The 12,094-nt window shown below is 38.8% G+C and overlaps 1 protein-coding gene across 3 annotated transcripts in view; it reads left to right on the forward strand.

Annotated features, from left to right (window-relative positions):
- The window catches only part of DISC1 (DISC1 scaffold protein), a 278,866-nt gene that overhangs the window by 20,291 nt on the left and 246,481 nt on the right, over positions 1-12,094 (forward strand). For all 3 annotated transcript variants that reach the window (XR_008204742.1, XM_052675558.1, XM_052675567.1), the window contains exon 3: positions 2,989-3,058. Coding sequence is in view for 2 of the 3 variants with exons in the window: in XM_052675558.1 (XP_052531518.1) it covers positions 2,989-3,058 (70 nt within the window). In the remaining variant the exon portion in view is untranslated. The remainder of the gene's footprint in view (positions 1-2,988; positions 3,059-12,094) is intronic.

Consider the following 12,094-nt stretch of genomic DNA (forward strand, 5'->3'; position numbering starts at 1 on the left):
AGTTATGGGCTGTTGATTAGAAGTCATTTTTTTGGATGTATGTGTGTGTATCCACATGTATACTTACCATGTATACAAGTAGCCTCATTCACTGTATTCTTTGTGGGAGGGGAGTGAGGAGACCTTAAAAAGGATCCATTATTCTTTTTATTGTACAGGAGGATTTTTTCTAATCTTTGATAGTTTTGGGGTGGCGGAGGAGCATCAGAAGAAAGCCATTACGAGCCTAGATGCAACAAGGAGCCAAATTTTGGTTCTGTTGTGCACTCCGGAAGTGGTAATCTGGAGTTCAGTATGGACATGCTGGATCTCATGAATTTTAAAACTATTAAAATTCCTCTGAGTGTGGGTGGTGTGCTTGCTGAGCCTCTCATCGGTGCCCTTAGTGCCCTGGAGCAATGCCTGGGATGTGTGTACCTTACATGTAGAAAGGTGCACCAGTTCTGCCCATGCTATCTGTGTTAACCCTAGAATGAAAAGCCTTCAGAAAGCAGGTTCTTGTGACTTCTTAGCACAGGCGTATCTATTGAGATGCACTGTGTTGTCTTGAGGCCTAAGGGAGTAGGGTGGCTGTTCACAGCCCTTCTATCTGGGTAAGGCAGTATGCTGAGAAGCATTATTCTTACTTTTTTGTCTGTGTCATCTGACCTGAGTTTACAACACTCTCTGATCCCTGTTTTTCGTGGGGATGCATGTAGGACTCAAACTAAGTTCTCTTGCACACTTATGCAGACTTTACACGCATTACCATGGAACAACTGTTTTGGCTTCAGGCCCGGAATGGCGATGTTCCCATAGTGTGGGATGACTTGGGAAATTAATTTTCTACAAATCTGGGAATGTATGACATAATAAAAATACAAAATGATTTTCTGTCTTTTTCAGTCTGCTTATTTGATAGGCACAAAGAAACATTGCTATCTTTAATTTCTGTATTCATTAATTCATTGAATGGAGAATTGGGGAATTGCGCCTTCAGATGTCTTTCTCTTGGTCCTGTGTGTTTAATTTGAAACACCTTCCTATTGCAATGATAATGAGCAACTTTCAAACTTTTCACAAAGGGAACAAAGACAACTGTAGTCAGAAAAAGGAGACAGTACCAAAGCTGTTAAAACTGTGCTTCTTCTGCACTCATTTTAATTAAAAAAAAAAAAAAAGAGGGTACTCATCACCTGGTACAGGTTTAGGATGTTCTGATCTGAAGCACCTCCTTCAGCAGTCAAGCTCCAAATGTCTTTCTAGCCTGCAAACAGGAGAACTTGATTGTTGCACCATCAGTCACTTAGCCATGGGCATGGCTGTACTGCGGTACCCAAGCAGATTTTAAATGACCTGCCATTGGGAGTGCATGATGGAATAAACAGTGCAAAAATCAGCAATGCTCTATTCGCAGTGTAAATGGTTGTTATATATCATATATATGAAAAAAGTGTCATTTGAACCATTTCTACTGTAAGCTTCTTTAGAACTCTATAAAAATATGCCATAAAATACAGAAAACGATTTATGGTGAGGATTCAGTACTTCTTCAGTTCCTTCTACATGTTATATGTTCATTGCCAGCCTCAGAGAAAAAACACTGATGTTTCTGTATGTGAAAAACAATACTACTGAAAACAAAACAAAAACAACAGAAATTTTGAGGGTAAGGGACTATGTGCAGTGGTTTGGTTTTTTTCATTTGTTTTTCCTCCAGAGGATCCTAGAGCCTGCTATTAATCTAGCTTTTTTTCCCCCCTCCTGCCTATACCTTTTATATATGTTTTCTGACCAGTCCATTTCACTACTATATTTGTAAGAGATGCAATTAATTTACATGTCTTGCTGGATTTGCACTGACTGTGTTGATGTGACAACTGAATGGTTCTAGTAAGTTACACAGCTGCACCTCTTTTTCTGTATGCTATTTAGAGTTTTAACTATAAAGATTTAAATACAAAAGTGCTTTAGGAAGGAGCAAAGTTTTTGTACATGCAGGATGCCTCAAGTATGAATTTTCTTGCTTTCCCAAGCACTTTCAGGCTTTGGACTATGAGGATATATGTTGATTCTTTTTCTGGGTTTACCTTTCTCAGTGCTGATAATGGCTTGTTGGTACAGGTCAAGTGTAAATTTAAGTAAGAAAACACTTCTCAAATTTATAACTGTAACTGTGCTAGACTGTGATGGGAATGGGGCAATGAGGAAAGGAGTGCATACCTTTAACCAAATTCTTGTTATATAATAAAAACTGTTAATATCCTTTGGATGCACACCTGCCCTTCTGAAATACTTTGGTAAAAGATGTAGATTCATTAGAAAGAAGCATTTTCTTTTGAAAGAAAACTGTACCCTAATAAGAATGTCTTTGGTATGTAAAGGCACTTTCTATGTGGTATAGGGTTTTTTTTTCTCACCCCTCCCACTTGTAATATGGACATTTCTAAAAATGCAAACATCAGTGTTTTCTAGATAAGCTTAAAATATATTTTAATTAAACTTCATTGATTGCAATTGAGCACAGTTCTCTCTGCCTTAATCTGAGTATTCTTGATCCAAAATATCCATTCTACATTTCTCTTTTTGTTTGCATACTGAAATTCTGGATGTTGTCTGTGCAAAACTTGTATAGCCACAAAGGTAAGTGGGCTAGAGAACAGAACAGTGAGTTAGAATGGGATCAGAAGTAGACGCTAGGTTGACAGAATCCTATAATAATCCTTACTTGGAAAAGGGTGAAAAATATCCTATGATCACACAATCTGTTTTGCTTTTCAAGAAAAGCTGTTGATGTCCCTTGTAGATGTTTGGACCAAAGCCATTCTTGACTGAAGTGGCTGCAGTTCAGCTGATTTCAGTAGGTCTGTCTACTTAACAAATGTGAGGTTTAATTCTCAAGGTCATTCTAGTGAGGTAATAGTAATTCTGTAGATTTATATGATGTAGAGATTAATAGTGATTCTTACATGTAACTTCTATATAACTAACTTTTTTTTCTATGCACAGGTAAAATCCATGATATTACGGATTCAGAGGCTTCAGCAGAAAGCAATAGAAGCAGATGATTATGATAGAGGTGAGAGTTGCCCCCTCCTTCCTCCCCTGAATCATGCTGCTTCCTCTCATTTCACTCCTCCCCCAGTTAATTTTATTTTGTATTTTTTACACTGCAGTGGTTAGGTATGGAAGATGAGTTCAATGAACTCTATTGTTCATTCTATAATGTGGCAGGAAACAAATTAAATAGAGAGAAGTAGGTCAGCAGCAGGTAGCAACAGTTTTTATTTTCTTGAGCAACATCACCATGTGGGAAGGTTGAAATGCGAATAGCCACCATCTGGATCAGCTGTTTTGAAGCAGCATGACTTTAAAAAATACAGAAATGAATTAAAGCTTTGAAAAGAGAAAGGACAGGCCCTGGCTGCTGACAGGGTGTGATTTGTTGCTTGCCACATTTAGTCATGACACTACAGCAGAGCTCTAACACAGAAAAATGAGGTCAGTAGCTATAATAAAAGTGAATGATACTGTCCTGTGGGATTAACTTGATGTCCACTGAGTTGAATAAAAAGCACCTAAAGAATGATGATACATCTGGTGTCGAGTATCTATATTTGAGTAGTGCTTTTCAAATGGATTGGCACTTCTGATAAGCTGTGTGTTAATAATTAGAGCATCCATTAACATCTCAGGTTTCTTATTATTTTCTGGTATGGCAGTCTGTGTTCAGATAATCATATTTTGACAATCTTGAAGTTTCATCCTAGATGAAATTCTTCCCAGCAGATTTATCTTTGTTTGGAAAGTACTGCAAGTGTTTCAGTAAGCTGCATTGATAATTCAGAGAATGCAGGTGGAAAAATACAGTTTTACCCTTTCTCTTCGTATTTTTCCTCAGGTTTTTATTGGGGAATGGAGAGCAGACCAACTTGCAGCTTTCCTATCAAAATTAATGTTTTGAGCTGTGCAGTTTTACCATGGGGTTTGAAAGACGTGGGAGGGAGGGAACATAACCAAGGTAACTCAAATGTGTTTTAACAGCGTCTGGGGAGTAGGTGGTTCTGCTGGCCTCTCAAAGCCTTGTCAGTATAGGAGACAAAAAAAAAAAAAGTCTGCTAGTCTCACAAGTCATTCTTCTAGTATGATGTTTCCCAAAGGGGAAAACCTTTAGCTATGTTATCAGCTGAGCATATTGTAGACATTCATTGGTTTAATCTCTGTCAAACTGAATAGATGTTATTGATATGTGTTTTAACTATGGTATGCTTACTATTCTTTATGTACCTTTTGATTGAGTTTCTGGTAGGAGACTTTCTGAGAGCTGTATAATAAGTGCATATGGTTCCTTCAGATTTTTAGCCAGAATTCACTGGGTACTCATATAATTCAATTAAAAACAAACAAACATATCAGGCTTAAGATCGGAGTGTGATGCCCTGTAGTTTTCTAGCTTTGCACAGAGAATTCTTGGGTAGTCTCCCTGGTTGCTAGTTTGGTCTATTCAAAACAGGACCACTGTTATGTTATCCCTGATTTTTATCAACTACCCTTTCCAGTTTCCACCCTGATTCTCACACGGGTAGCATGGAGGGCAATTGGCAGCCTTCTATTTATTTCCCTCAGGAAAATGGTCTGGATGAAAACTGATCTCGTTGATCAGAATAAAAGCTGGACCAGGACAAAGGCGAAGAGGAGTATCTGAGGGTGAAATTGTTCTCTTTTTGCTAAGGCTGGCTCATATGGGTGGAAAGCATTTGTTACGTTACGTGTCTAGATACTGAGGCACCTGAAAGATTTTGTGTTGGGCTCCTGCATCTCTGAGAAGTGGAACGTTATCTTTGATGCAAGTGCTCCTAGAAAATGCCATGTTACTGTGTAAAATGAGACCGTGTATCCTTAATTTTCTCCTCAGTTTTCGAGTCCTTGACCTACTTTCTGTCTTATTGGTCTTAGCTCCTCTTCTAATATAACCATCAGCCGTTTTAATGTGTGTGAAACTACTTTTCATTATTATCCTGACACCTGAACTGACTTCTGAGTTTTTTCTCCTGTGAAACATAGGCAGATTATCTCCTGGGAAAGACATATATGGAGAAGTTGTGGCTCTGCAAGAAGAGTTGGAGCTGTGATACTTCCTTCCTCTTCCTGAGCTTTCCACCTTTGTGTTTAGAACTAAAGAGCCCCTGCTCTTAGAAGAATACAAAGACTTGAGTGGTGTAAAAGTATAGTTTGAAAGCTTATTACAGAGCTTACAGGTTGGCCCGGTACCAATTTTAGTTCAGCTGAAATTTGAAATTAGTCCTCTTTAAATGGGATTTTATTGCCAAATACTGCTATCAGGGAATGAAATAGCTAAATGTGCACAGCTATGCATAATGCTACGTTGTGTGTTCCTGCAAACGTAGCATCTTGAAGTCAAATATCTGAATGACGTGAATGCTTTCCTGCTCTACAGAGCTTTGGGAGAGTTGCCATAGTTTCTAGTAAATCTTGAATCTGAAGTGCAATTAAAATGTTGCACCTATAGAGAAGGAGAAGTGGTGCACTATTTTCTTTTCCCTTATGGTGCAAGAGACAGACTCAGAGATAACAGGAAGTTTCTCCCGCTGCACAGCCATAAACAGATACCTTGTTGCAAACAGGTAGGGACTAAGGATATATCACCTATTTCTTGAAGGTGAGATGATATTTTTTTTGTGAGGGATGTTTAGAACCACAACCCTCCACTGTCTGTGGGAGTCATGAGAGCTTGTTTAAATGCTATAAGCCTCAGCTTCCTCCCCTCAAGCTTAGGAGGAGCACAGCAGAAATGTCTTTGCCATTACTTGTTTGTGTTCTGTGCCTTCCTTAAGTCTTGCCGTGGTTAGAGGGTTTAATCAGTCATTCAAATAAGTGCAGTTTATTCCCATGCTTTCTGGCAGTGCTGTATGTTTGCACCCTGAAAGCAGCAGAGGCTCAGCTGGGAGCAGAGTCTTCCCTCCTGTCCCACATCTGCTCCTCTGCTGCAGGTCACCAAATCAGAGTGGTGCTATGAGACCTGCCGGATGCCACCAAACTCCTCTCTTCATGCTCACTGAATGTGTTTTGTTTAAACACAGACGTTTCTTGTGTCAAATACATATATAAAGAAATGAACATCATCCTCAATCCTCACATAATTTTGATATGAGACATCAGGGTTTTTTTTTTTTTTTTTTTTTTTTTTTTCTCACTCTGTGCCTCTGGGTGACTAAATATCTGGAAGTAGCTTAGTTGCTTCTGTATTTACTTGTGATCTCCTCTTGATGGCCACATTACTGTATATTTTCCAAGCAGGTACTATACCATGGGAACATGATAACAGCATTTTGCTTTGCATAGCATGTAGTAAAAATCAGTCTGTTCACCAAGGATCACTTGGAATGTTGTCACGGCTTATTATTTCTGATGGAGCTTGGCAACTCCAAGGTTAAACATGTTGCTGAATGCAGGAGGAAAAAAAAGTATATTTTTGTATCTGTGGGAGCTGTGCTTGCAGTAGAAGCAAATGTATTTTGCTCAGTGCAAATCTTTTGCCTAAGCATTTTAAAGCCCTTTTCCTGTGGTTTCCCAACTTCCAAAGTTCACATGGTACAGATGGCAGAGGGGTTGGTGATACAGTGTCAAAACTGAGACTAGCTGCTGAACTACAGTACTGGCTCATGTGCCCTGGTGTTATTTCAGGTATAAGTATACACACAACTATTGTTTTCGTTTTTAGGTTGGTCTTTCCAATTTTTTCTTTGTGTTTTGAAGAGGAAAAGTATTATTTTAGTTAAGTTTTATTTGTAATCGTTGGTTTAAAACATTTAAACCAATTTGACTTTCAAGCGGGTGACAGGTATCTTGCTTTTTTCTTTTTCATTTCTTTCTTTTTTTTTTTTTTTTTTTCTTTTTTTGTTAATAGAACTATTTGTAGATGAAATTTTACTGTACTTGGAATAAGATGTTTTCTTGACAAGCAGTTTTCCTGATGGGACAGATAATGAATGCAAGTTAGCTTTGTAAGAATGAGGATCCTGGAGTTGCTTGGGTTGGAGGGACCTTAAAGACTATTCAGTCCCTACCCCCTGCTATGGGCAGGGCTGCTGCCCACCAGATCAGGCTGCCCAGGACCACATCCAATCTGGCCTTGGATGTGTCCTATAGTTAGGATAGCATGTACTTCCAGAAGTAGAATCCTTAAACTTAGCTGCATATTGAAAAAAGCATGAATTGTGATGCTGCTGATGAGGTAGAAGATGGTGGACACCTTTGTTTGTTTGTTTGTTTTTTAATCTTACTGGAATAAAGTTTTTAAGGGGGTGGGGGAGAAGATAATTTGCTCAAGCAAATAATCAGAATCAAATCTTCTTTTTATTAACTTGCTTATCCTGTCTTTGAACGATTCATATAACCTCAGAAAAGGTTTTGGGTGATTATGGAAAGCAAGTGCTTGTGTGAAGTGTGTGAATAAATTAAACCTGATTTTCTATGCAACAGAATAGCAACCTCACAACTCTTCCATCTTGTCTGAGTTTCTTTGTTTAAGACACCAGTCTGAAAATGAAATTGTACATTTTTTTTTTTAGAAATATCCATATCCATTTATTATTCGTCGTGTCTGTTCTTTTTTATTTCACAGAATTGAAAAAGGAATTGAGTTAGTTACAATTTAAAGGTGTGAAACTCCTTATCGTGCTGTCAGACAGCAGGAAAAACCCTGAGTTTATGTTTAAATGTAGTGGTTATTACTAGAGGTGTAGCACACGCATGGTCAGCAACTTCTGGATGCACTTTGGATGAGTCCTCTCAGTTTAGCTCTGTTGCTCAGTGTCTACCATGCCTCCCTGAAGCAGAACAGGATCTTGCTATTGGTTGGTTCATGCCCACACTTAGAAAATGCACCCACGTTTTCTTTATCTTTAATCCCTTAGTCAATATTGAAGAGGAATTTACTTTAGTAGCGCAATATCTGCAGCCCAAATGTTTTTTAGGAAGCAGCAGTATTTTATGGGTTTCTACTATGTCCTCTTTTAATTTGGCCAGTGTAGAAAGATTCAACTACATTTTGGGCTTCTGGAAGCTGCCTGAGTACAAGAAAATTGCTGAAGTTTTGGCATGCCATGTGCTTGGAAGCTCTCTACTCCCAGCCATCTGCTGTCTAAAACTAACACCACAGGCTACCCCTCCTCTGATAGCAGGACTCTTTCTCAGTCCATGATGCAGCCAAGCTGTTCCCAGACAGCCTGGCTAGTCTTTTACAAACAAACAAGCAACAAAGAAATCAGAACAAAATAAGCAGTTATGTGTAATTGACTAGAGTACTTGCTGAATTGCAGTTTGAGGCATGGAATTCTGATGGTTGTAGCTCATGAGAAGTGTTGATATGCTATCTGGACAGTACCCACTGACTGAGTGACACGGCTTTCTCGCTACACAGCCCATCTGCTTACTTTTCACTTGCAAAAACATGTAGCCTTTTATATATATATTTATATATTCAGGACAGATTTATCTTTCCCTTTCTCTTTAGGAATATTAACTCCAAATAAGAAAGTTGTCATCCATTTGCAATGTGACTCTGGAGGCAGTAAGACTATTAATTCAACCAACAACTAGAAATTGATTTTGCTGCTCTTGTCTTACACTTCAGGTATATGCTTTTCAGGGGAGTGGAGCCTTCTATTTTCAATTATTGCCTGCTTAATAGATAACTGAATGTGGACAGAAACTGCTAGATGGCATGAGATGGCATGGTAGCACAATTTTCATGTAATTGGGGGTTAAATATGTGCTGAGTGGCTGTAGCTACAACTTGAAAGCTAATATGAAAGACTTTCAGTGCCAGCCCTCTATGTGGAGCTGATAACACTTATTGCTGATTGCTGGATGATATCTGGCTGAATTCCTTAAGATACTTTTATTGGAGACCTCTATGAACCTTCAATTACTTGTTAAACTCATCTGCAAAGTGGGATTGCCTTGAATCAGTTAACTCCTCCTTTCTTCTGAGGTTTCCTTTTGGTCCCTCCCCACTCATGTCCCTAGACCAACTGACCATACTTGGGAGTACTCATAGCTGGGTAGGCATGTCTGACCTTCACATATTTCCTTGTGCTGCCTTTGGTGTGTGTGACTTTTTTGGACATTCCTTTCTTATCTGTCACCTATGGAAAGTGAGAGATGGCTAGAGTAGTAAAAAGTTCCTGTTAGCTTTTTTTTTTTTTTTTAAAGTAATGGTAGGGATAAGCACCAATGGAAAGGTAAAGACAGGAAATTTCAATTCCTATTGCTCTTGTGCAATAGCAAGCTTTGCAGAAAATGTTAAGAGACTGAAGGCTGCCAGTGGGAGTGTACAAAATGACCCTGTATGGGAATTGCTGAATCACACCCTGAACCTCTGATTGACCAGCTGACGCAAGCAATGTGTCAGCCCTGGGAGCACAGGTGAAGGCAATTCTCCTGTGCTACTGGAAGGGATGGAGCCTGGCTTCACGTCTCCTAGACCCCATTTAAGAGCTGACTACCACCGGGGAAGAATCTCTTTTGGAGATCCCTCCTCTTGGAGTCTTCTCAATGAGCCCAGGACAAGGGCAAGCTTTCCAGCCATTCTTCTTTAGTGTGGTAACTTGTTTATTTCTTGTATATTTCTTGTATATTTCTTAATTATAACATCTGTATATTCACTGATTATACAGACCCCTGTGCTGTGAGTTTTAAGCTTCTGCTGCAGATACCATACCATCCTATCAGTCTAGTGTTAGTCAGAATTTCTGTTTGATTTTGATTTTTTTGAGGGAGTTGTATGGTGATTGGAACATCTCCAGGTGCAATGGGATTTTTAAGGCGTGAAGAATTAAATGAATTTGATGAATTGGGTTTGTTTGATGTATGGCAAATTTGAACAGAAAGCAAAGTAATGTGCTATCTGCATAACTCAGATATGATGTTGGGAACAAGTAGAAATGAAGATTTACAGCCTTTCCAATTAGGTTATTGCAGAATATACTGTTCCACAGTTATTTGTGGGTGTTAATTTATGCACCCCCTCCAACACTGCCAAGTGCCTTCACTTCCTTACTAGTAGTAGCCCACCGGAGAAGTAAGTCCTGGGGAAAAGGCTTTGATTTTTGGATGGCTAGGAGCCATGCTAGGGTTCATTAAACTTCCTGAGACATTGTCAGGGGCAGTAAAGAACAAGACCAGACTTAGTCTGGATATGCTATGGCAACGTACAAAGCACCTGTTGTGTTGCAGCAGAATGCTGGTGATGGTGGTGTAGAATAGAGCACTTGTAATAAAAGTCTGAAAAAAAGGGCCTTGTCACAAATAAGTGAGTCTCCAGAGTTTCTTTCCCCCCCCGACCTGCTGAGATATTTCTATGCTGTCCTAATGTCCAACTCTAAAACCTTGACCTTGTAACAGATGCAGCTGAGTTAACATTGAGAATTACTAAATTATCTAAACTAGAAATGATCTTGTTTCCAAACTCTGCCTCTGCCTGAATAAGCACACTTTTGAAAGTGTGATGCAAATACTAACTGCTGTGTCCTGAAATGCTGGTGTGTAAGGCATGCTAAGTGAAAGCTCACAGAAGACAAAGGCTTGAATTTGACATGCATAACAATATGAATTTAATACTTATTACTCTGCCTTGAATAAATGTTTTTTTTTTTTTTTTTTTTTAATAACACTTTGTACTAGATCTAGGATTTCAGATGTGCAAGCTATGTGGGAAGTTTTTTTTGTTTTTTTTCCCCTCTCGTGTTGTGAGGCGGTTGGGTAAGAGCAGTCTACGACTGTAGCCACAGGTGTTGATGAAGTTAAACTGCAGGGTGAAGGCCATTGTGACCTCCTGGACAAGAGAAATATTTTTAAGTATCTGATCATAACCTGGCAAACTATTGGACACGCCAGCTTCAGGAAGGGTTTTTGAATTCTCTAGTTGTCTAGCTGTCCAGTTAGCTGGATAAGCCTTGTTCAACTGATTTCATAGTGTTATAGTGAAATGCGTTATAGGCATTGCTGTATAGATAATATTACTGTGATTTACGTGGGAATGAAACAGTTCTAGCTTCACATTATAAAATGGTAGACTTTGTGCCTACCGCTGAAATTTTAGGGTGAAAATATGGAAATTGCTTCTCTAATTGTTCTCTAAATTATCAACGTGGTATGTTGTGAGTTTTAAATGGGTTTGCAACTAGATGATCTTTAAGATCCCTTTTGAACTAAGCCATTTTATGATAAGGCATTTAAGCGCACATTATTAAGCACACGTAAGCTTTCATGTGCACAGTGGTTGCACAGGATGAGATGGCACGAGGGTAGTTAAATACAAATAGAGATGAACTGTGTGAGATCTCTCCTGGTACAAGAACAAAGGGGCATACAATGATTCAGGTTCCAGACAAACCAAAGAAAATGATTCTATGGTGTGCACTGTCTAATGGTTCAGGTGTCTATTGCATGAAGCTCTCTTCATTAAGGCATGTTCTGGATGCAGAGTGACAGCAAGGGCAGGCTGGACTAAACACGCAAGCAAACAACAACAAAAAACATGCTCTGGAAATCCCTGGAGCTGGAAAAATTCAGAAGCTGCGGAAATATTCAGGGGAACTATCGCATGTGTGCTTCCACCACAAGCAGCATTTTCTTCTGGTTACTGTTGGGGAAATTCTTAAGAATTAATACAATTTAACTTACAGAAAAATGCACTATTCTTATATAGACATGTTCATTTGGGCTGCTGGAAGTCTTCTGAAGTTATAGGTGGAGGTCTTGCTAGCATGTGTTTCTGTGACTTTTTCATCTTCAGATTATAAAGGTGAATGTCAGCCATGCAGACTCACCAGCAATATGACACTTGTAGAATTGTACGTGTTATTGAAGCAAATTGTGGCTTTTGAGAATGACATATCAATAGGGATGTGACTATCAGACAATTTCTTAAACTCTGCTTCATCATTTTTTTGACTAATTATTACTTCCAAAACATTTTGTAATTTATAAGAGGCATGTATGATGCAAAACAAAATAAAAAAAAACTTGTAAGTGAATTTATCTGATGTTATCAAATGCATATGAAAATATCTCATGTAGCTTTTGTAAA

Source organism: Tympanuchus pallidicinctus, unplaced genomic scaffold (genome assembly GCF_026119805.1).
Source record: "Tympanuchus pallidicinctus isolate F22 unplaced genomic scaffold, pur_lepc_1.0 scaffold1, whole genome shotgun sequence".
Taxonomy (NCBI): Eukaryota; Metazoa; Chordata; class Aves; order Galliformes; family Phasianidae; genus Tympanuchus; species Tympanuchus pallidicinctus.